At 37.8% G+C, this 26,809-nt stretch overlaps 1 protein-coding gene across 8 annotated transcripts in view; it reads left to right on the forward strand.

Moving 5' to 3' along the window:
* LOC138186276 (zinc finger protein 541) overlaps nucleotides 1-26,809 on the forward strand; it is a 589,272-nt gene that overhangs the window by 435,574 nt on the left and 126,889 nt on the right. For all 8 annotated transcript variants that reach the window (XM_069125955.1, XM_069125954.1, XM_069125953.1 and 5 more), the window contains 2 exons: nucleotides 9,641-9,759; nucleotides 23,954-24,257. In XM_069125955.1, coding sequence (XP_068982056.1) covers nucleotides 9,641-9,759; nucleotides 23,954-24,257 — 423 coding nt within the window. The remainder of the gene's footprint in view (nucleotides 1-9,640; nucleotides 9,760-23,953; nucleotides 24,258-26,809) is intronic.

The following is a 26,809-nucleotide window of genomic DNA, read 5'->3' on the forward strand; positions in this document are numbered from 1 at the left end:
GTATACGCGAGCGTAGCTGGCCATGCAATTGCCGGTGCCTGGGACATAGGGAAGCGTATAAATTCTCATAGTGACGTAGCCGCGTGTCCATTGTCGCAGAACAATGTAACGGATCCTCGAACGGAATGCGCGAAGATCACAAGCAGGAGGAACGCCCAAGATAATTCGAGCGATTGCATCGATCCTTTCAAGGAGCAGCAGGATACCAAACCTGTCGGTCATACGTACACGTGTGTGTACGCGCGTCGGTGGTCGATTCACGGTAATCTGAAAGCGAGGAACACCGAGCACAATGGGGGTAAACCGATTGAACCGAGCGAAATCTGATGGCATTCCTTCTCCTCTACCAAGTTCGACCTCTCTTCGTTCTCCTCTGTGTCTCGTTTTCGTCGAGCATTTCCCTCTTTTCTCTCGTGGATTCACCACTCTCGCAGACTCTCACATCGATACACACAACACGCTTACACAGTGAGTCCTGAATCCGATAACTTCGTAGAAGGGTTTTGAGAGTCGTTGACCTCGTCTTCCGATTATCCTCTCGCGATTCGAGCACACGGAATCGAAACTCTTCGAAGTTGGCATACAACGTACTCGCCAACGATCGGACCCGATAAGCGCGCACCTCTTTCAGAGAGCACGGCCGATCCGTTTCCCGAGTTATGGGACGTTAAAGCGTGCCGTTGCGCGGACCGTGCAGGTCGTTAAGTTAATTAATTGACTAGGAGGTTACCCGGTTGTACGGCCCGCTCGACGTTACGTGGCTTCCACCGAGAACACTTGCAAAGATCCGCCTGCAACCCCGGCAAGATGGGTGGAGAAACACTTCGGCTGATCGATGAAGTGGTTCATCGGGATTTATGGAGATGATTATGTGCGTCCGACTACGCGGTATTTTCGTAGTTGGCGCAGCTGTGTTTATGGTTCAGAGAGTTCGAGAGGTAGCAGGAGAAGGGGGTTGAACGATACTTGGAAAGGTTTTATTCAATGGGTATACTTCTGGGTGGTAAAGAGGTTCTTTGAGCGGAGGAAATGTAATTCGAAGGAACTGAGGATAGGAATTTTGAGATAAAGTGAAATAAATTATAGCGGAAAATGTAAGTATTTTGATACGAACGTTAACCTTCAAATAATTTAGACGTTTCGCGATACTGAATGATCAAAATTTCTCGCATCGGTGTGACTTATAATTTTTCTCTGGAAAAATACATTCGCTCGACATCTGTCATTGACAAATGACACGTGCCAAACTTGGGATTAGCGAAGGCGTGCGAGTAAGAAATTCGATTACGAGGCTGTACTTTAGTTCGCCGTCTTTTATTTTGAATTAGCTAAAAATATCTTGGCAATTAAGAGATTCTATCTTCCTACCATCGCGGCAAATACGCGATTCTATTCTGCTCCTCTACCCTACATTCTATCCCTACATCATCGTTAGCAGATACACTCGCAACAAATACTCCTCCTCACTCTGCCAAAACTCTCAACTAAAACAAAATCACCAACCTCTATCTTCCGTACGAATACCATAAACCCTTCGTCAAGACAAGAAATCCCTCGAAGCGACAGGGGCTCGCATTCCCGCACCGGTAATTCCATAATTCCCCATTGAAAACGAACTCAAAACGGGGCTGGAGCTCGAGCGAGTGACTCGGCGCGATTGTCGTTCGCTTACAATGAAGGGGCTTCAAGTAGCGTCGCGACGCTCGTCGTCTCCTTTTCCTCGCGACGTATTCCGTTCGTGCCCCCAAAGCTCCTACTTGCGAATAATATCCCAGGACTACGAAGTCGTGGCGTGGTTCACTTTTGTGTCCCAGCAACGACACAGCAGCCAACGACGAGTTCACCTCGTCGACGTTGGCTCGCTCATTATTTACGGGGGCGCGAGTTTCTCGTCTGCCTGCTGGCTGCTGGTAATAAGATGCACTTCTTTAAAGGATTCCGCCTGCAACAAATTGCATTGCCCAACCCTTCATCCTCCATCTAGCGTCCTCGCAGACCGCCCTGCTTTGAGGCAACCTCGTCGAGACGAATGTGGTTAGCCAGAACAAACGTTAACCGGATAGTACCGTGGACGCGTTTTAAGCTCGAATCAACCAGCTGCCTTCGAACCAGGGGAGGATTAACGAGGTAAACTCTAATGCGGGAATGTGTCGATGTTTCAAGCTGCACTGTTGTTTTTTTTCAGGTTTGTTCCCTTTTTTGTGGTTGGTTTTAGGAAGTTCTATGGAGTAGAGGGCTGAGCATGTGGACAGACGAGATTGGTTAGGGTAGATAGACTGGAGGATTGTCTGAGAATCCTGTGTTCGTTTGTTTATTTTCATTTGTATTGGTTTGTTTAAAATGCTGATGGAAGGACATGAAAGTACCAACGAATGATACGATATTTAATTCACTTGAGTCTGATTAATTCCTATATAAATACTGTAACAAATACACTGATATTCAGATACTATTTATAACCACGTATTTTTTACGCGCGTATCAACGATCATCTTAATCCTCGTTAGCAATAAAACATCGAGAATCCTAAACAAAATCGTCACAAATGAATCCTACTTAACTAATCTCTTCGACGCTTATAATAAATCCCAAAAAATCCTCGAAGTAGGTCGTCTCCTCATTTAGCAGCGTGGCGTAACAGCGTGAATGGCGAAAACAAACGTTAACAGAATCGACCAACCGACGATATGCCTCTCAGACCACGAATCGCCGTTTCTCCTGCCATCGTCTAACTCCATCCATCGACTCTCTCCTTCCAGCTTCCTTTCCCAGTAGCAGCCATGAAGCTTCATCCCTAACGAAGTATCAATGTTACCAGCGGCGGATTACGTATTCAGGAGCGGCGTTGCTCGGTGTACATTGGCGGGTTTGGCAGCGCGGACACGAGGAGCCTGCTGCTGCAGACGTGCACGTTGATACGTTGCCGGGCAGAGCGGGGGTGGCAGAAAGCCGAGTGGCGTGTCTGCTGGTGGCGGCAGAGGGATCGAGAAAGGCCAGGAGTAATGATGTTTGTTTAACTCTTGAGGAAGGACCGTTAGCGGGACTGGAAGATACGGGTTTTGGCACGAAGATGATGGTTAAGGGGTGGAACGACCAGCCGGTGTCGAGGCCCGTTCAAACGTCTCCGTTCTTTTTCATCTCGTATCCGTCTCTTCGTCAGCCTCTCTAGATGGTCCTCTCTTCGGGCCTAGCGGTCCTTTTGCTTCGTAAATTGAAACTCCCATGTATTCAAGTCCGTGGATCCGCAGCACCTTACGAGTTCGGCTACGTAAATTAGATTTTCTGCTTAGGAACCGGCAGTATGATTTTCTCGAGCTCCTCCCTTTCCGTAGGATTCGTCGATCTATCTTCGCTGAAGATTCTCGTGCAACTTACGCGTACCTCAGTTTGAAAATCGCTAGCGAGAGCTTGATGGTATGTGTAGTTAGTAGGACGTTTTAAAATGTTTTTTAGGAAACTGTTTTTGGTTATGTGCTGTTGTTGTTGGGTTCTAGATATATTATTTATAATTATCAAGTCACTCACAGAAGATGAAGGTATCTTCAGAAATGGTTAGGGAACTATTTAAGAATTATTATCTGGTTTGAAGTTAATGTAATGATATATACAATACATTATAAACAAGATTTCGTGGTTGTATATAACACTATTCAATTTTTTCTCAACTATATCAACTATACCAGTTTAGGCAATTGTAACAGGAACTGATTTCTCTCGTCGCCTTGGTACAAGCAAAAGTTTCAAGCTTACCAATTGGAAAATAGAGAGAAATATTTGCAAGGGAATTTCCTCGCAATAAGTAGGTCATGAATGTTATAGTAATTTCCTGTACGTATGCAGATCGAGTAAAAGAGGTCCCGCCAAGAAAAGAAGAAGAATACGATATCTGACAGAATTTAGCTTTTTTTAATTACGATAGAAAAGATCTGACAAGCAGTAGTTTAATTAAGATTAAAAGCCCGATACAACGAATTGTATGGTTAACTTGTCTTTCGATTAACCTGGATTCTACTGACGTAGTTGCATTAAGTGCAAAAGATAGAGAAAGAATGCGAGGGAGAGGGTTAGAGAGGGCGTTGTATATCTTCCGCGAGGAAACATAGTTTTGTTTTATCTCGAATAATAAACTTCTCTTTTTGATAAGAGGTTGCATTTTATGCGCGTAACGGCGGTTTATTTAAATTAGTGACCTTAATAACCAGCCTTGAACTATGATTCTTCATGAATTTCATTAAAAGATAGCGTGCGAGTTTTCATTTATGGATCTTTCACGTGTCCTACGTGATATGTGGTTATATGAAGATATTACACACAGTGTTCCGCATGGAATGTAAAAAATTTCTCAATATTAACTTGAGAGATCATTTTTAGTAGACTCTGAAATACTTTGTGGATGAACAGTGTAATATAAAGAAAAGATAATAAGATATAAATATATCGAATACTAAAATCATTGACCCAAAGGGAACAGCAAGCTGAAAACAAAAGAAACCGAGTAAGATTCAAATGGTTAATAGAAATCACCTGATATTCGATCAAAGCGCCAAAGCCCAGTAAAGATGATGGATGCCTCGTATCTTTCTTTCGAAAGAACACCTTGGATGATGAATGACGATAGAAAAAGAAGAGACAAGAGAAAAAGAGGAAGAATTCATAAGCCACATAGGATACATATTTCCTGGAAGTATCGAAATTCTAGCAGCCGTCTTCCCGTACGATCGTCCACAGAAAACCAGTAAATTTCACGGCTCAAGTATCAGCGATCGCTGAGTCGACAGTTTATCCTTTCTTCTCGTTCCATTAGGAAAACGGAAGTTTCCGGGCATGGATCGAAGGAAGAAGGAAGAAAGTTGGTGGTTCGATTGGAAGGCGAGGGAAATTTCTACGGACGAGTCGAGTGCGCGACTTATTCGCGTTCGTCGTCGTCGTCGTCGTCGTCGAAGCCAGAGGCTCGATCGAACCGATGAAAATAACGGCGAAACGAAAAGTGGAAAGAAGTTTTCCGATAATGGAGCCGAGAATCGTGGATCCGTCGCCACGTGCTGGCCGCAGCTGCATTGGAAATTAATTTCGACTTAACGATGCGAATTCCGAACCCGGTGTGTCGGTGGATTTCCGATGCGTTACGAGTTTTTGATGCGTGTAGATTTCCAGAGGGACGAGAAGAGTAAATGGGCGGAATCGAAAGTCGAGTTTGTTCCCTGGGATTTTACGATTCGAGGTAACGAATCGAAGTTCGCGCGGAGGATGGCTATTCGGCAATTTGGAAATATATTAGTTGCTATTGAAATGCGGTAAATAGAAGTTTGATGAAGTTTTATGCGACGTAAATTCGTACGAGGAATGTTTAGACTTTTGGCTTGAAATAGAAATAAAAGCTGCTAGAAATACAGGCTAATATATGTACAGTGAATCGTGGAGACCGATAGGGAAACATCTTTTACTTCTTCAGGAAAAACGTTTTTCCATATGACGATAACTTTGCCAGCTAGTATCTTGTCGAGTAGTCACGTATTATCAAATTCTCTTTTCATTAAATTTGACTGTGGAATTTTCTTGAAAAATATTTACATCAAAATACTGTTCTGAAAAACGTTGTTTATCATATAGATACATATTTAGTATACATTTAGTTTTTTTTCCATAAAACTTGATGTATTTTCCATCCATTGTTAAAAGTTAAAAGGTTTAGTAGCTTAAGTATCAAAATGTTGAGGATAATTGTGAGTATAATAAATAAATCTGACTTCTAACTCGATGTTTTAGGCGTCGTTATCGTAGCGATGAAATGTTGTACAAAATGCAAATAGCACAGTTGCTCTTTTGATAGTATAATTACGATATAATTATGTGTGCTAGTTTTTCTTAATACAAATCTCTCTGTAAGCTCGTGTTTCACATATTCTCCTGGATAAGCTGACATAAATATTCCTGCAGATTCATTTATACTTATATTCATAAACATTTCTGCGTTTTTATTTTGTACATATTTGCTTTCTGTTCCTTATAAGAGAGGCTTTTTCAGTATCTCTTTCACTACGTCACTTTTGAATGTAGAAGCCGTGTAACTTCTATTAATGAAGAAAAACTGGATATTAACAACATCAACGTGATACGATAAATAACAAAAATAAGACGTGTCGTAATTTATTTTACCCAAAATTATCGGTATAAATGCAATACCACGATATTTATATTAATCTTAATAAACTCATAAACTAAACCATGGATGTTTATGTAAACTCATATTGTACACACTTTGCATTACATATTTTTTTACATAAATACAGACTCTTGGAAATAATTTGTTTCGCTTACTATTAAATATCTCGAACACTGTACTTTCGATATTCTATATATATTTGCATTTTGTAGATTCCTCTACTTTTCAATTTTACATAATTGCATAAGCATCCGTAGTTTATTCATAACAATAAGCTTAATATTAGCTTACTGAAATATCACTCAACAAAATGCGACTTATTTTACTATCTCTAAATAGCAATTTAACACTAGCCCACAATTTCCAATATATCTCGAGGAAACCTTGTCGAACGCAACACTGAATAGAAAGTAAAGGTGAAAAGTAGCGGGAGAGTTTCATTGAGATTTTATCAGAAAAGCCATTCGTTCCTGGACGAATTCAAGTCAGGGAATTTGGCACAATGTTTGACGGTAAATTCGACGCCAATACCCGGCTTGCGGGTCTTTCAAATGAAACAGCGCCTATGCGCGCAAGCCTTCGGCCTTTGGCTTCCTGAAATAGTTGTTGTAATAGTACACTCCCCTGCCCGAGAAATAAACCCAATTCTACATACTTAACAGGCATACCATGTCTAACACCCTCGACCGTGTCTTCGGCCTTCCTGCTGTTAACACGTGAAATGTTGTGCCGACGTCTCACATTAATTGAGAATTGTGTAGAACAGGGTTTCGCCTTATCTTCCTTCACAGAGCATGAATTCGACTTCGAAGAACTTTTCTGCTTAAAAACATACATAAGATAAGAGATGATTTAACTACTCTCTGTCTCTCTCTCTCTCTCTCTCTCTCTCTCTCTCTCTCTCCAGACTTCTATTTTGTAACTTTGTTATGAATTAAAGATGTTTGTAGAAAATTCTTATTGATTTTGATGCTTCGTCTATTCTACTGTGTATGAATGAATTGTAATGAAAAAAATCTATTTATGTATTGAACTCTTCCGAACTACTTACCATGTGGCATGTACACTATGATTTATTCACTAATAATGGCGCAATCAAATTTGTCGATTTCTGTGTTTCTTTTTCTTTTCTTTTCGTTATATTCGAAGAACTGTGATATTTGAAATTTATACCATGAGTCTATTAATATCCGAACGTTTTACTCTCCGAGTATTCTCTTATGCGAACAGGCTGTCTGCTAATAACACATGATTTTTTCTCTCTCTAATAGCCTAAACGAAAATAAATGAATAGCAAATGAAAATAGCGAAGATATAGCCATCTTCTCGCGTCAAAGATGTATGTAGTTTGGCGGTAAAAAGTTAACTGACAATTTCCTCGATCGCTATTTGAACAAATGAAATTTCATATCAGAGAAAAGATTGTTCTGTTTTGCGAATATTTTTGCCACCCTATTAGTTTAGCTATGAGAGGCCCCACTGTACGTTAAACCATAGACGACGTAACCAAAGAAATTCCAGCTACTGAAATGGATCGTGATTCGTTTGAATGAAAAGGAGATCGCAATAACGTACAGGCAGAGTCAGACCACCCTGACGCATGCTAAACGCGAACGTGGAAACGCCGCGCAATGGTATCTTTATCGACGTTCTAATGTCCGTCGTAAAGCGCGTCCGGCCTGGCTTTACGACGGCTACGCGTGGTAATTGAAAATCGTGTCCAACCTCGTTCCGTTTCACGTGTCCGTAATGAACCGTTCGAAACGCGCGACGGCCCGCGCGGAATTGCTAACATTCGCGCGATACGCGCCGCGATTACCGTGTATTAAAAGCGCGGCAGTCTCGATTGGAAGTCGTTACACTTGATTCGACGTCGATCGCCGTTCGTGATACTCGTTAGACCGAAATTTTCTCTCGTTTCGATAGAATTCGTTAGCTAAATCGAGATAGTTTCGTGTAATTCAAAGGTTGAAACGAAGAGTTGAATGAGGCGTTAAAAAAATAAGATACAATTCTTTTCGCGAGAAACGAATAGATAGGAAAATGATACCAGAACTTTAATTGTCGAGATTAAAGTAGATATGGAATTTGTACGAAGAAATCAATGCGAAATTTTAGGTGAAATGTGGCGGAGATTGTAAAATTATTTATAAAAGATCGCAAATTTATTTGTAGAATATATAATTTGGATTAAGTTATGCTTTCCAGCTATGGCCAGAATTATGTTTTGGATTATTGAATAGAAATCCCTTAGAAAGATTTATAAATGGCAAAAATTAATGTTGTCTTATGGTTTGGTAACGTTTGCATCACTTGATTGATTTTTTAATAATTTTTTGATTATTACACCACGGATAATTATACGTTTGTGGAATATTTAAAAGACATAACGTTCAAGAGAGTAAAATTAGTATAGCGTTCAATTGACGAAACAAATTTCTATTTACTCATTCGTAACTCGTTCGTGAAAAGATAAATTTATAGTAACATATTTGCAGTTTAATAACTGAATTAATCCATCGATTAATATTGTAGAAATTCTATATTATCGAAATGAGCTTTGAATATACACAAGTATTTTCGTTTAAATTGTTGTCGCTAAGGTCTGTTTTATACGTTTTACGTTCAAATATTTTTGTAATGTTTCAAGCAAAGGTTGTCCGGTGGAAAACGGGGGGAAATAGAAGCGCGACTGTGTATATTTGTTTTGTAGCGTAAAAAACACAGGAAACCGGGTGTATTTTTAGAACGCAGTCATTAATGGATGCTAGGAAATGTGTGTACGCGGGCATATAGCAGCGCTGTCTACGTCAAGCACATTCGCACGTTTGGCAGTAACATGTGTCAAATGTTAGACGGTTCTGAAAACGTGTTCCGCGTAATGCTAATGGCCAAATATAGGTTTACTGAAATTACATTTTCCCTGTTTGTCAACGATGGTCGAATGGCTCGTGAAAAGTCATTTTATTAAAAGTCAGTTTGATTTTTCACGTAAATACGTGCGAAAAAAATTTCAACGGAAATTTAAGATTTCACTACTTTGACTTGGTATATATATATATATATATATAAAACGTTCTATATAATTCATATTATATCTGATTTATAATACATTATACATCAATTGATTTTAATTAAATAGGATTTCACATACATGTGGTGCCAAAATATCCAAATTTTTGTAATTTTATTAGCCCCGTGATGAGACACGACTGCAATGATTAAATTGGTAAAATTCAGAAGAAATCTGCAATTAGAAAAAATTAACGCGTGGCATGAATGAAATTTCAATATGTTTTGTTTAATACTCATAATATATCGATAAAATATGTTCGAATACTTCGTAAGCATATATTTAGTACGTAAGGGCGAAAAATCGTGTAACCTTGAAAGCGTAAATAGCCAATTAAGCCGATTGTCAGGGATGGAGCATCAGCACAAAGACGCGCTGACACGTAGCACGGTTTCTGTCTGCAGGTCTGCGGGAAGGTGTTCAACAACGCATCGGCGCTCACGAAGCACAAGCTGACGCACAGCGATGAGAGGAAATACGTGTGCACGATGTGCGGCAAGGCGTTCAAGCGGCAGGACCACTTGTGAGTATAGATGCACACCATTCGCCCCTTTTCCGCGTCAATTAACCAACACTTGTGCCATCTCTTCCAGTTCAATCGTTCGTCGTGATAAAATTAATAAAAAAAAAAAGAAGTTTCGGGGTAATTTTATATTTTAATCTTTCACAACGATGTGTTGACATATCTGTAATTCTTCTTTAGAAAAATATTTTGTTTGTACGATGCAGATTTATAACACTGTATAGTTTAAGTTTGGGGTATAAATAACACAGGATTTACGAAGAAACAATGTCGATCAGTAACATCGTAGAATTACAGTGGAATTATAGTATAGCGAATTGAAATATTTATAAAATAAGAACTCTATTTTTTAATACACATTTTTTAAGCTTCCTAATAAACAATGAGCGATAACTAAAACCTTCTGAAAGTTACTCATTGTTAGGATCATCATTTCTACGATATACGTACGTGTATCAAGGTCATTGGAGCAGATTTCCCTATAGCGCAAAATCAGTATTTTTTGTTTATATCTTTTTTTCGATTCTCAAAAGGAAGTAAAACTTTGCTTCTTTTCTCCTTTCATCGATAGTGAATCCTCAATGAGTCTTTGAACAAAACGCTTCTATCTAAAAACCGAAGCTTTTCGTGTACGTCCGCCAAAGCCTCTCAACGAATAGACGCTATTCTGGTAGAGAATGAGGCTTCCTAAGGCTTGTGCATTACATAATATTATGGAATAGCTGTTTTGGTGCTTTGTACACTCGACGAGAGGATTGTTTCTGATATGCGATTCGAGGCAACGCACGAGTGGGCCACGACTGGAGTGCAGCTTGCTCTCTAGGCCGGATTTCAAGAGGAAAGCTCGCCTTTTGTTCCGAGCCACGCTGCTTGCGATTGGTGCTAGTTGAATGCTGATTTGAACTGCGGTAAAAAGGTTCGGCAACTTGGTGAATCGATGTTGCCTCTTATCGTTTACACATGCACACGATGGAGTAGTTATTTTATATTTTTGAATTTTTTAACGTTGCAATTTTAGAATTTTAGAATCGTTGGATTTTTATGTTTCTAAATATCTTGATCTTTGCATTTTCGAAATTCCGAATCTCTGAATCCTTGAATTATTTAATCTCGATTTTCCAAACTTCTGCGTTTCTTAATTTTTAGCTCTTCGCTATATCGCAGAATAAAATTCAAAAGGTCGAATTCAATACGTTCTCTTGCATCGTTCGAATCAAAGAAACATTTCGAAATGATTATTCTTCACTGATCGTGAGTCAAAGTTGCGAGCAGTCGAAAGGCGTGGAACGTGGGCAATGGCGTGAAAAGAGAAAGACTTTGGAGAATCGCAGGATCGCGAGAATTGAAGATTCTATTCTTTTCGAGAACGAAAAAAGAAATAAAGGGGAATCAATAGTAGCAGCAACGGTTGCTAGCCTTGGTCAGACTTGTTGGTTGGTCGGAAGGAGTTAGACTTGTATTACCTTTTGCGTAGACGGATCTACAAATCTTCCCTCTGTTTCTTCTACTTTCTCAACGGTTCTTCTTCCTTCTCATTCGAGATTCGCCACGTATCTTCGTCCACGTTTCCCTTCGGTAAGTTTTCCTTTTTCCTCAGCATCTCATGCCCTTTCTCTCTCTCTCTCTCTCTCTCTGTGACGTTCAATTCGGCTTTGCAGTATTACTAGCGATTCGTTGAATACTTTGTCGAAAACTTATTGATACGTCATGGAAATGTTGCTTCTCGTATTTAGGATATTTAATCATTCGTTTTTGTCTGTTTGATCGAAACCTCGTTGTGAATTTCTTTGGATACGAGTTGTTTGTTCTTAAGGGAACTTTGCTGTTGATATTACGCAGATTAATTTTGCTATTAAGATAATCCTGATTGATTCGTATAGCATTTTAGTTGTAGCAAGTTCATTGAACTAATTCTTTTATACATTTTAGGATTTCCTTGTCAATTGTTTTAAAATAGGATTGCCTCGAAAAAGTCGAGAAAGAGAACGTGTTTTAAAGACAAACGTTTTATTACATACGACGCCGTATGAAGTTTTCAGGCTCATGATATAAATTCTAAATGCTAAGTAAATTAGTAATACTAAATGAAACATCAGGACAAAGAAGTATTGATGATTTTCGTAGTAATTTCAATTATCAGATATTTAATAAGAATCCTTTATAACCGGAACGTACGAAAGTTTATCTTTGTACTCTCGTCGAAATCGGCACAATCCTCTTTTGTGCTTGATTCCGTCTGTGCTACGTGCGCTGGATCCACTTCGAGTAGACCGTATTTTTCTTTTCCTCGACCTTTCCACTGTGTCGCCTTCGTTTTATGTACGTATTTTATTCGATAGGGTCGCTCAACACTCAGTTCAATACGAGCTGACGAACAGCCCTTAGAATTACTTTCGTTTCGTCCATGGTTCCCAGAATTTTTCCCCCCTCTTTCTTGTTGTTGCTTTGTTCAAAGGTGTCGTCTCGCTGATTGTTCCTTTTTCGAGTTTCTTCCGTGGCCTGAGATTCAAGATCAATTATCTTGCAATCAACTGTACGCTTGCTTTTGGCATGAAAATTCAACAGAAAATTCCCTCTTATCGATTTTGAATCGAAGAATTTTCTTCAAATATGTTACTACCTTTGCATGGAATATCTTAAAGTTTGGCAGTTGGATCGTGTGAGTTATCTTACTTTATACTACTTTCAATTCATGTAATCTGTTTCTTTGAATACGAGGAATTCGATACGTAGACTCAAAGATCGTAACGAAGTTAAGCTTATCGATCATCGACTTCCACTTGGAACAACTCATTCGTCAGTTCCAAACTATCAAAGGAGCCACGATTCCAAAATTCAACGATTTTTTTTTTTATCAATCCTAACAAGTTGCACACGATGGCAAGAATAGCTCGGCAAAAAACATTGGCCCATGCGGGCATTCCATTTGGCTTGCGTCCATAAAATTTCCTGGTCGGTTACTTGGAAACTCGTTTTCAAGAAAGCATATGCCGGGATTCGAGTAAACGATGTGGACGACTTTATCCGATCAGCGAAAAAGTCCTTGGCCTGTTTCCTGTTTTTATTGAAATCCTTTTAACCTCGGATATCTCGCAGAGATGAGGGACTTAAGTACCTAACTCTGTACGTACGGAATCGTAAAGAATTGTGTTTTCCCTCCCTACGAATCCTTTTAACCTTGCCGGTAACCAACGTATTGCTTTTCGAATGGCAAAAAAATAAGATCCTCGATGATTCGTATTCGGGATCGATAAAATTTGCATTGAGCCTGTCGATACGGTTCGCAAGTGGAGTAATCGGCAATAAAATTATTAATCTGTATCGCGTGTTCATAAAAATTCGATAAAAAATTATCAAGATATTTTGACAGCGAGGCAAATTTATTGTGCGAATTTATGTCGAATTTTTAAGTATTGATAATGTTGAAAATTCGGAAGATTTTGTTTGAATTTTTAAATAAAAGTAGAATATCGTTTGAATGTTCCATTAGGAGAAATGTTTCGTTTGGAAAAAAGTAATGTTAGTAATACGAAGAATAGAATTGCTGGAGAGATTTCATATTTTAGTGGTTGTTACTTAACACATTTTTATTTCTTGTCAAATTAAAGTTTTTATAATTCACAACAAAAATTCCTGTTTCACTGTGGATGTCTCTCATTAAATTGTTACAAGCAAAAAGAAAGTAGAAATTGTTTGTTATTAAAATAAACATTTTCCTTCTCTTTTTTTCCATGCCGTACAGTTTATTACGTATGAAAATTAAGTATAATTGCACTTGGAGATTCTTGTCCCGCGAGTTCAGCGTGAAGTTTAATTCGTGCTCATCGAGCTGAAAATTTTCCTAGGTTCAGTGAAGAGAAAAAAATTACGTCCTGCCTGCTTTTTACGTAATATTTCAACCGGTTGGATGTAATATTGCAATTGTCGTGAATGAAATACTTCTTTGAAGTCTCTTGCCTTTCAAGTATTTAGCAAAGAATTTTCTTGAAGCGCGGGTCTGGTAAGAAACTCCCATTGCATAAAGAAAATCAACTAATTAATCGAAGGCAAAAGGAAGCTTGCCTGTTGTCCCTCGTGTTTTTCTCGCGTGCAAGAATCCTTGTTATTTCTTTCTTTTGTATCTTCGTAAAATTCTGCTCGCTGTATGTAGGTGTACTATCGTTAAGTAAAGATATTAATATTAATTAACAACAATTTAAACATTCTGATAAATTATTCTAATGGCAATCGAATACGTTCAATTTTCTGTCGCTTACTACATCATATGTAATTGTATTCTCAGTCATCAGACTGAGGCGCACAATTATTCTTTTTTCCAATTTCATTTTGTTAATATTTCGTAGTCAATAATACAATATAATCAAGTGGGATGACACCATTTAACATGATTAATGTCAGAATTCTTTGAACTTTTGTCTTAAATAATAACATACACGAATATAGACACATAAACAGTAAGTAAATCCCAAAACGTAAAGACTATTATCTAAATTGGGAAGATACAACAATTTTGTCATTGTTGAATATTTGTAGGCATATAAATATCTTGATTTTCATTTCATAGCGTTCGATGTTCTAATTGAAAAGGAAAGAAAAATCGAGAAAAAAAGAACTCGAGATCGATTCGATAGAAAAAGCAGAAATAGGAGATTGTCTATAGTTTTCCTTGTCATTGAAATGTTTTGTGACGTTTAGACGAGCCTCGAATTACTGACAACAGGAAAAGTGCGGAGATAGGCACCCTCAGACCAAACGTGATTAGAGCTCTCATCGTTCAGAGGAAGTTTGACGGCTGATCAGGAAATAAAAGTAATGCTCCCATGATCGAGCGTAATTTAATTCCATTTGCACGAACTAATAAGCATCGAATTACACTTTTTGCTGGTACTTTCTGTTATCTAGCCCTTCAACTTCCTTTTTTGTTCTCCTCTCATCATTATATAATAGGGGAAAGAGCGGGTTTTAGATCACGTAACGCGTTCGTAGAGCTATCGGGAAATTTTTCACAAGAAAAAGGATGAAAACATCTTTCTTTCTCAATTAATTTTCCATTTCATACCGGCGGGCTATTGTTCTCGAACTAAATCTACTTCGTTTGGGATCTTTTATTAGACTAAACAGCAGATACCAATATTTCCTGCAAATTAATGCAATCAATTATTTTTACTTATGAATCGTTGTAACAATTTGTAATTAATGTATGATTTTATTTTTCATTTTCTTGTTTTAATCTTAATATTCGATATTTTAATCTATTTTCATTGAAACGTGGCTAGTCCATGCATTTCTCTATAGAATTAAATTCAAAAGGGAATTAAGTAAATACAATCATTTCAATGAAAATACATTAAATACAGTAATTCTCCAATACGATATCTTTGATTTTATTCATTATAATTTTAATAATACTAGACTTCTCGTTAATATTTCAAAGTACACAAAAATATTTTTTAATTTGAAAAAAAATCTACAAAGTTAAGATCTCTTTTAAAAAAATACAACTATCTAAATGTATACGAAATATTTAAGAAGATCAGAAAATTCCATTTCTGTTACATTTAACACGTGACAGAATCTTTTTCTGCCTTGACTCAATTTTACCAAAAAGTAGACGCAGAAAACATAGATTCTTTATACTTATCATAGGTCACGAGCAACAATTTCCTCGTTCTCTCGTTTGTTTTCTGTTTGTACTAAGCGTTACGGTTCTCCCGTGATTTGCGTGCTCCTATTATCAAAAACATTCCAAACAGGCGTTTGCTGTTCGACTTTAGGCAACAGTACACTGAAGAGGAAAGAAAGAATCTCCGTGTACTTAACCTGTTTCCTGTTATCCCTTGAAAGCCTCTTATTTCGTGGACGCTACATAGAATTTGTATAGAATTCGTTGTTCCATGCTGCAGTAATTAAACGGGTAAAAGGAAATATAAAAGAACATCGTCGACGGGCTTTCCTTCCTTCGCTGCCAGCTTCGCAACTGCAATTGTTCTCTATTTTGCACATTTTTGATTTCCTCCAGTATAAACTGTTCGTGTGTGTACCCTTTGGCGAGAAGAGTTTGCGAAATATTTTAATTCACACACATACACACGATAAAGTTATATGAAACTTTGAAACTGGGATACATCGTTTTATTACTTGAAATATTCAAGAGAATTTTTATAATGGTGTTTCGTGGAATTTATCTGCATGCAAATTTTATTTATTGTCATTGTAGAATTACATTTATGATATTAACGTCGTAATCGAATTAATAGATTGGAGATATTTGTAACTTTATCGGATACTTAAATACGCTAAAAGGATGTAAAGATGTATACAGTGTTGAAAATTATCAATTTTCATTAATTAATTTAAAAGAATTGCTTTTAGTTTTCTATACATCTACAGTTTATTATAATAAGCTATAGTAACAGAATTTACCGAGCAGGTTAAGTCGCTATTAAGCTCTTGGCTTATGATTTCTTGAGTAGCAACTTAAGTGAGCGCGACGCTGTCAGATGGCGGAATATCAAAATATTCTATACAATTTGTATCTAATAATCTCCAGTTTGAAGAATGGAAGCTAAAGTTAGAGTTGAAAGTAAACTTTGTTACGAAAGAGAATATAAACTGCCCTCATTCAATCGGAATTATAATCTCTGTCACAAGTATGGCTCGATATTATAAGCCAGGGGTTAAAAGCTTTCTCATCGAGCTATAACTTTGATTTGAACTGCACGATACTGACATTCTTTTAGCAAACAATTGAACAATTTTGTAATTAGAAAACTTTTCGCACGCTCAACCGTTCAAAAATCCGTACACCAGACAAAAAAAGAGAAGAAAAGCAACCAGTGAATATCAAATTCTCAGATAACACGAGCCGCTCCAACGCAACCTATAACGTTAATCACGCCAACAGGCAAATCCAACGACAACTCTTTTCTCTCCTATTGAAAGAAAAACGCTCCAGAGTCGCTTAATTGAAATCTAAAAAAAAGAGGAGCGCAACATCTCCGGAAATTCTTATTCTCCTGCGAGGAGAAAGCTGCGTTTCCAGACTCGGTCCAGCGAGCATAGCCTTGCCACCCTTCTCTCTCATGCCTGTTCAACCCTTTCTTGCCGAGCGAGCGGACGCGCCATTGTAAGTTCTACGGCGTATCTCTGTTATCGAAGTAAATCCACGTAGTCCTTTTCCCGTGTTCGAACGGCGACGGTGCCGCTTGAAATGAGGAAAGACGAAAGGAAGCGCTTATACCTCGAGAGGTATTCTCTTCGAGAGCTCTTCTTCGGGAGCCAGGCTACATATATACTGTATACATAAAGAGAGAAAAATATATATATAATATATATACAGAGTGTCCCAGGATTTAACGGCCAAACTATGACAATAGATATATTTTGCACGTATAAACGAGTGTTATACGTATAAATACGAGTCATTTGAAGCTTTCTTAAAAGATTATAATAAAAGTGTGAAGTACAAAAGAAGAAAAAGATAGAAGCAACGCTGTTGCCTCTAATTTGATATTATTAGACGATTATGGCTGGATAAATTTAAAAAACAAAATTTATATGCAAAACAAATATGAAACGAGAAAATGTCACTTTGAACACTTTTAATATGTACAAGCAAAGAAAGATAAGAATTTTCCTCTATTTCTCTGTTCCAGTTATATATATATATATATATAGAAATTATTTATTTGTTGAAATGAACTAAAGTTAAATGGACTAAGATTCATATAGTCTACTCTGACTTTTTTCATCCAGAATAACCTACCAAACATTCTAACAAAGTTATTCGATTTCCTCCTGGGACACCCTGTACATAGAAAGAGCGGAGGACAGTCTCTCCGTCCGAAAGGGATTTGCGACAACTTCGAGGTGGCGAGGGCGAAGGGACAGGGAGAGTGGGATTCAGAAAGAGTCGTTGCCGATGCAGCCAGTAGGGAGAGAGCCTGGTCGTTTCTTCGGTCTTCCGCTTGTAAAGAGGACTTGCTTTCCCACCTCGATATCGTCGATACCCCCTTTGTTCCTCCGCTTCCGTCTCGTCCGCCTCGCATTAAGGATGCTCTGACCCCGTGAAATGAAAGAAAATAGACCTGGGGAAACAGCCTCCACGAACCCGATAGTGCTTCCTCTTTAGTGGGAGCCTAGTCCCTACTGCCGTCTCTCTGTCATTGCTGGAATTAATGGAGAGTTGATAATTGGCGCGAATTTAATCTTCGATCCCGACAGCTGAATCCAGGAGGGAATTTTCGCGTGGGAAATTTGTTCGGGTTTAGAGAGTTTGTTGGATGATTTTAGAGGGAAGAATCGATGTTGGAGATGTTTTACGGTGATAGGGTTGTTGGAGGAATTCTTTTGTCCAGAGATCTGTGTATTTTGTTTTATTATATTAGATTGTCCGAAAAGTTTCTTTCGTTTTATAAGGAAATAATAGACATACAATTTTTTTTCTTTTATATTAGTTTATTGAATTATGAACGAACATAATAATAGAAATAGAACGAAATGGATCATACCTAATTCAATGAAATAATATAAAACAGAAATTGTTGTTCACCCATTATCGAAACGAAAGAAACTTTTCGGGCAACCTAATATAATCGCACTACTAACGTGTGCGAAACAGCGAAAAGAGGTGTAATATCGTAGTGTCGTTTTAAATGGCTATGGAGGCGAATCTATGAAAAAAGGATTGAAATTGGATTTATTGAAAAGTGTCACTAGTTGATTATATTTGAAAGTCTGAATGAAAGATAAAATGCGCGGGCCGTAGATAAATAAATTGCTGGGAGTTGAGATGGCAAATGGAACACTTTTCCCTCCTTATAAAGGATATTGCAATTCTTCACGATGGATAATTGTATTCGATTCTGTGTTTAATTAGTTGGAATAATTAAACCAAAGGATATTTATGCATAATTAATTTATGTATCTACGAACAAAACTGAATAGAGGTTTATTTTATTATACTCCCAAAATATTCTAACTTTAGACATTTTTGCTTGTTATATATAGTGCACATATTTTTCTAACTTAAATTTTAATAATTACCATGTTACACCGTTCGCAAAGATTTGTCATCGACTCTTAAAATAAAGTATAATTTACTACCTCGCATTTTCACCGAAATAAAATATTCTAATCGATACATACTCGCGTCGCATTAATACGGTTGATCGAGCAGCATGTTTAAAGATAGGATATAGATGTTGAACTCTTCCGTGTCTATGTAACCTCGTTTTAACGTAGCGCGTTGTATTTCAAGGGGAATAAGCTGTCATAAAAGCCTTGGTGTTTTCATTGCTGAGTTGTTTCTCATGTTTGCATCGGATCCTCGTTGCAAGAGGAATTTTTTTAAACAAGAGCTATGGCTCGTTTTCAGAGGAAAGCACTATCCTTTCCTTTCCTTTGTCGCCGATTCGTATGCAAAGTACGTGGAATGTAAACCGTTAAACTTAAAATAAAAGAGACGATGAACGTTCGCTTTTCTATTTCAATTTTAGGGAATCGAATATTTTGCTTTTAAGATTTACGCTAATTATGCAGGGGCATCATTAGCCTTAAAAATTGATATGGCGATCGATTCTACTTTAGAAATATAGTTTCAACGTGGTTCTTTAAAGGGTACATCGTCATTAAAGGAAAAAAAGGATCCGCAGAACTCTCGTTCTTTTGTTTCTCCTTCAACAACGAAGCTTTCCTTTCCTGCTTCGACGTCTTCAATACGGTCTTTGTTCGTACATTTTCCTTTCCCCTCGTCGAGCTAAAAACGTTTCGCCGTGGAAAAGGAACTAGAACGAAAGAAATTATGGAAGTGTACATCTTCCATCTTTCACGCTCTTATCTTCTTCACGGCCAAACCTAAGTTTATTTCGAATCAACGAAAAATTAATCAATGTTAGTTCGTGGTCTTCCTAATGGTTTTTGATGCAAAATCATATTATGTACGTAGTAAATCATAACAAATATCAGCGATTTGTTAAACTATTAATTATCTGCAAAAATTAACTCTGAGAATGACTTGCATGCGCAAAGAAAAATTATCATTTCTTTTTACAAAATTTTAACAAACATCAAAAACTCTCAGTAAGCATACTACTCGTTGAGTATATTCAAGATCTATTGAAAATTAAATTATAATTCAGGTGGATTAATGTTATTAATATTTTGAAGTTTTAGCGTACTTGTTGTATATCTGAAACGTGAATCAAAATCTTGCTGCAACTTTAACAATTGATCTACACAGACAAATGAAGTATCAAACAAAATTAATCACTCCATAAATTACAAAATCTAATTATTCAGATTACACTTTCCGTCGCACTATATATCAAAGCGAATGAGAAAATTACGAAATAAATTACTCCACTGTTTATTCACCCCGTCTCCTACTCTTCCAATATCTTTGCAAATAGCTATTTGCTTTTCTCTTTCACCACTTAACAACGAATAGTCGCAAGAATAGGTCGATCGATTCCCGGATGGATGCAGATTCCCACGGGATTCAATGTGTCTGTGCGTGTGCGTGAACTGTGTGCGGATCAGAAAGGAAATACGTTTAAGTTGAACGAATTAGCTTTTACAAATTAAACCCTGCCCAGTTGGAAGTTCATCCTGCAATAGAATTTAAGAGACCTCGTTCGTATATCGATGGACTATAAAACTTGCACCAATAGAGTGAGAGAATGGCCTCGGTGGACTGTTGGAAAATTTACTGGAAACGATGTCATCCGTGCTATGCTCTGGCCACTTCTTAGCGCGATCCACAAGAGAATCCTCTCTGTGTCGAAAGATACGAGACGTGGACAATGTTCCAGGGCTCATTAAAGTTTCACAAGAAGGGAGAAAGGGTTGCGACATGAGAATAGCTAGTTGGAATACATTGAAATGGATAGATTCGTCCGATGAACCTCCTGTTACATACACAGTGACTCAGAAAAGTATTTGATCGCTTACTATAGGAAAATTGTACATACCAGGTCTGTAAATATGAAACGGGAATTTTCCTATAGATGGCCCCAGCTGATAATGTAGTTATCACTAAACTGCGTCATTGATGCCAAAAGTCTTTCTTGACGTCTCACAAACATTTTCGACTCAGAACAATACAAGTTTCATACAACAGCATAGTTTGTAATAGCGTTGAACATGTCAAATTTTGTGCCTGGAAACTACGATTTGCGGACAGCATTGATTTTCTGTTACCATTTGAAGAAAACTGCTGCAGAATCGCATCGAATGCTTGTCGAAGCTTACGGTGAGCATGCTCTTGGTAAATCACAGTGCTTTGAGTGGTTTAAAAAATTCAGAAGTGGTAATTTTGACGCGAGGAACGAAGAACGTGGAAGACCACCGAAAAAGACCACCGAGCTGTTAAAACCTGGCGAAACCGTTAATACTGAGCGCTACCGACAACAAATGATCGATTTGAATCAAGCTTTGCGTGAAAAACGACCAGAATATCAAAAAAGGCAACACAAAGTAATTTTGCTTCGTGATAATGCCCCATCACATACAGCAAAACCGGTCAAGGAAACGATCGAAGCGTTCAGTTGGGAAATACTTTCGCTCGCAGCTTACTCACCAGTTTGCCTCAAAAGAGCGACAGTTTTTTTGGCGTGTCATCCACCAATTGCCAGACAGGTGGGAAAAATGTATAGCTAGCGATGGGCAATACTTCGAATAAAATATTTTTAATCATTTTCATACAATAAACAGGTATTTTCTATACAAAAATTCCGGTTTCATGTTTACATACCTGGTATACGAGTGTATCGTATGATGTGTGTTATATATAGCGATTATAAAAAGTATTTGTGTACCATTGCATTTATTATAACATTTGTATACTAATTAATTAAATCCAAGTATATTAAGTTTCATATCGTCTGGTAATATTTTCGTATGATTAGAAAAATTTGATAGCTATGAAAATGAAACGTGGAACCTGATAAAAAAAAGCGTTGCATTGGAAAGTAAGAAAGATTATAAAATAAGATTCATACAAAACGAAAAATCTTTTTAAAATTTGTTGTTCCTTCCAATTGCCACGAGAACCGAGAATAATATAATATAAATATTTCTCACGTTGCATACTTCTATACAATTCCTAATTGAGGTGCGCGCTTTACTTTTTATTTATAAAGCTCCAAGTAAGTATTCTTGCTTTTACTCTTAACAGAAGAAGCAAGTGGTTCACTCTTAAAAAATTAAAGGTTGACGCGTAGGCGAAAGGTTAAAGGTAACATTTTTTTCAACGAGCTCAACGATCTCCTTAAACAGCAAACAATATTTTAAAGAACTTTGCCCATCTCCGTGCTCCTTTACTAATTTACTAATTAAAACCTTTGATATTTAACGTCGAGAAGATTCCATAAACGACAAAAAAGGAAAGATGGTACTTTCACAGATTGAACCGTAGAAAGCACCGCCGAATGAAAATGTCACTTCGTCCGTGATTTTAAAAGTCAACATTAACGGTTAAATAAATTCCTAAAATAGTCTCTTAGCGAGACGAGATATCTGATTGTCGTTTACTTCGAAATCGTTTTCGTTTACGTTTTCCACGCAACGACGCGACGGTGTAAATTAATCGAGTAATCTGAAAAATACTCCGTTAGAGTCGTTTCCCTCTCGGCTCAGCCGTCGCGATTGATATTCCAGGCAAATATTTGTCCAGAGAAATCGGATCCAGCATAGTGGTTCGTATCGATGGCGACAACGAGAGTAAGCATAGCGCCACCAGTGATACAGATCGACGATTTACCCTCGTACTTACTGGCTGTTTTATCCGCGTTAAATCTCCAATCTCTAGATTATAGTTACGACTAGACAATGGCGTTTAACGATGTCGTTTCCACCGTGTACCTCGTTGCTGGATTAATGCAATTATAGGGCCAACTATCATGGGAGATGAACGTATCAGACGATTCATGGTGGTAGTAAAGATGCCCTTTATTCGTCAGCCACATGGCCAACTTGTTGCATTTTCTCCGTCTTTTATCGCACTCTTCTTGTTTTTTTTTTTTTTTTTTTAGGGTAACAGAGGTTATAGGGATATGGTTTATAGTACAAATGAAGATGATTGAAAATGGTAAACTGGTAAGCAACTAAAACTTGTTTAATGAAGTATTAATTGTGTTGAAGTGTTTGATGAATAAAGTAGCAAAATTTGTTTACTCTTCAGGTAGTTTCTGGTTGAAGAGATTGTTCTCCCAAAAATTTCACGTTTTTGAGATACATGTGTGATATACAAAAATATGGAGCAAAATTCTTTCGTAAGATGCTTCATTTGCGAGAAAAATAAATTTGAAAATTTACCATGCGCGTGTATATATCACGTCAGATATATAATTATATACATTAAGGTATACTACAAATTTTCAAAGTCCATTTTTTCAGAAACGAGGCGTCGTATGAACAAATTTTATTCCACATCTTCGACTTATTCTTTCACATAGAACCACCCTCTGTCCGATTGTACTACGATTGGCCTTTCGTCCTGTATTATATATTCGAATGTTATTAACACGATAATAGTCAGTCGGTATATTCGTTGAAAGATTTCATGGCATTGCCCATTCGGTACGTTTAGCATCATCGATGGCGTTGCACGCTATGGTTATCAGATAAATAGCCTGGAGACATCGGTCTTTAGCAGAGAGAAACGGTCGTAAGATTGTCACGTCGGAGGTAAGCTTAGATCTGTCTCGCAGATAACTCGATGCCAAGATCGCCGTGTAACTCGTACAGGATTTCCGGAGTTCAGTGATCCTCCATATAGATAAGGACTTAATTGGACTGACATAATTTTCCACGCATGATTGGGGCGCCGGATGATCGAGTTCTCTTGGATATTTCTTGTATATCGGTGGTGGATTATGAATGCTTTGGCAGAGTGTTGGTCTGATCTCGGTGGAACGTGACAGGAATCCCATGTTTCTTGTAGAATGTGGGTTTATGGATAATATCACCGACTGTGTATAAATCTCTTACTACTGTGTTCAGTTACGTATTTTTGGTATTGTTAATTAGGACGGAGATACTTCTTGATACGTATTATCATATTGAAAAACGGTCTCAAAGAATTTCGCTAAAAATTTAGCAAAATTTACTATAAGAATTGTTCGAACTTAAAATAACTTAACCTGTATAATAATAACTTAACTTAAAATAATTCTTATCCTGTATTATTTTCCAGGAACGGACACATGCTAACGCATCGAAACAAGAAGCCATACGAATGCAAGGCGGAAGGATGTGGCAAGTCGTATTGCGACGCGAGGAGTCTGAGGAGGCATACGGAGAATCATCATGCCGGTAGCAAGGTGAATGAAAGCGTGAGTCCTAGCAGTCCAACTACGGGCCCGCATACACCAAACACTCCAGGGAGCAATCCCAGTACGCCCAGCACACCAGGTGCAACGTCGACACCGAATGGACACGGACATCCGGCCTTGAAGCAACTGCTCGCCACAGAACCGACACAGGCGCAACAGCAAAAGGTAAGTTTGCATATATTTCACATTTCACTTAGCTGAAACAACATAGCGGAGATAACAAAAGAATATACTAAATCTTTTTACAAAATATAATATATTTTTATAAAAATATACTAAATTGTCATATGTTTAAAAAGTTAAAATTTCATCCATTCTTAATCGAGCTTGTTCTACGAGATATATTTAATAAGTTGATAATTTATAATTTGTAGCTAGTGAAACCTCGCTCGTAATATTTGTTCAATTATACAAATGACCTCAGTTATGATGTCAAAGAAACGAAAAGAAAACGAAATCTTCCTGCGAAAGTATCTTTTCCATCTATCTATCATTCCGTTTACTGATATAGTTCAGAAGCTTGCCTACGCGTCTGTATATATGTATACATAGATATATGTATATCGTGACACCGTTTTCTTGAAATTGGTCCGATATTGGTTCGTCTGAGATAGGTTTAAAGGCTTAGGGAATAGCGGCTCTCTTGGATGAGTCCGGTCAACGTGGATCTGAAGATCCAGCGACATAAGAGGATTACGTTGATCTGCCTGATCGTCGAGCGATGTTACGCGACCTCTAACTGCACCCTCATTAATTTTTATACGTCATTCACGAGCTTCAATTTGTCCGGCTCGGTACAGTGACTCCGATAACTGGATTCAAGGAATTAGATCAGTTCAGAGACAGATTAGGGATTATAGTCGTTGCGAAAAATTCTTTAATAACGTCGTTCGACATTTGTTGTCACGTTTCTTCCTCCATCTATTGCTAAGTGTAATTATTGGAAAACTATAAGGTCGATGGAGAAATGTACGAAATGGTTTCTGTTGTTTGCACGTGTTATAAGACACTTAGCTTTCAATGGAGAATTAATAATACACGTGATGGAATGGTTGGAAATATTATTGGAATTGTTCTTTTCTTCGAATTGATTCGTTAAAACTCTCTTTAATTTTGTAAAACTTATATTTCAAACTTTTTAGCGATATTGCATATTGTTATTTTGTTTCCAATGTTTTTGTTAATCGTGTATTTGTATTATGTATGGATAAATTATCTTGAAGAAGCGTCGCATTAATGTTAATTGAACGACTAATTTTATTTTTATTGCAGTATTGGATAGAAAAGGAATAATATTATTCTAAGCTTCATAATAAGAATGCGATATAAGCAACTTGAGCGTATAATTATCAAGAATGTAGTAATACGATGTCCTAGACAAACAGAATGTTAATATTGCGGGCGATTACCAACGCAGTAGAAACTGGCCGTATCAGTCAGCTATCGTTTACACTGGCACACAGGGACGGACGCTACTAATAGTAGAGTTGGTTAGCATAATCAGCCAGCCGTGACGCTAACAGGAGTTTGTAGAAACACCGCCAGTAGTAGTATCTATGACGATAGCAGTGGATATTAGGTGGAATAGTACTTTGTGAAAATAAATAACAAAAATTACATTTACGTCATTTATCGAATTGCCATTAAATGTTCCTATACCTATAACCTGTAAATGATGCAAATATTTCATAGGTATTCGAAGATTTATCTATTTTCGTAAGCACATACTTTAATTAAAAATTATGTATAAATCGATTTGCACTAACTTTGTTCTTTATAAGGATCATAGCAGCGTGCATTACATTATTATGATGCGATTAAGTTGACTTTTAGAAATAGTTATGTGCTAATGGAAAACTGACATTTTCAATTATTTTCCAAATTGTAAGCCAGACTAACAAAGAGAAGTTCTTTTGAACATTGATAGATCAGCAGATGAACTAAAAATGTAAGAGATCTCTGCCTATAGATTCTACTTCCCCAATTGTGCTTATTGTAAATAAATTACAAGATAGATCAGTGAATGGCAAAATTTCTCATTCAAGATCAAGGGTCGTCGGTTAATTCGACGAACGGAAATGCCACGACTTGGCCGTCGCATTCGCTGTAGCGCTTTTCCGCGGTATCAGGCAGCTTCGTCCTAACCGTAGTGGGTGCGACGGTTCGCGACCTGGTACAGCAGGTGGAGCTGGTTGGCCATTGTCGGGCGGTAAAAGGGCGCGAGAGAAAACGAACTACTTACAAGAAAGCAAAAAGAAGAAGACGAAAGAGGAAAAGAAAGTAGAGGAGAGAATCAGAGGTGAAGGACGAAAGGAGGCGTTGGTGAGTCCACCCTTCTTCATCTGGCTTGATCCCCCGTCCACCAGAGCCGCCTTCAGACCCGGTGGAAATTAGTTCTCGGCCGTGGAGCACGAAATTATTGCTGCTTTCAAAATCGCTGGAGCTCGAGCTCGCCGTGCTTACATCTTGGCCTTCTCACTGAGGCGCCCGAGAAAGTACAAGCGAAAAGAAGGACGGAGAAGAAGCGAAGGGAGAACGTATATGCGCGAGCATAAGAGAGAAAGGTGAAAGAAACGAGGGTAGTTAAACCGAGACTACAAATCTACGATATTGAGTTAGAAGTAAGGCGAACCCTTGAAGCGGGGCTAATAAAATTTGATGACCGGGAACTTCGTAATGAGAATGAGACGCGGAAAGAGGTGAAACCTGGGGGTGGT

This window comes from Bombus flavifrons, chromosome 13 (genome assembly GCF_040668555.2).
Source record: "Bombus flavifrons isolate JBK064 chromosome 13, iyBomFlav1_principal, whole genome shotgun sequence".
NCBI lineage: Eukaryota > Metazoa > Arthropoda > Insecta > Hymenoptera > Apidae > Bombus > Bombus flavifrons.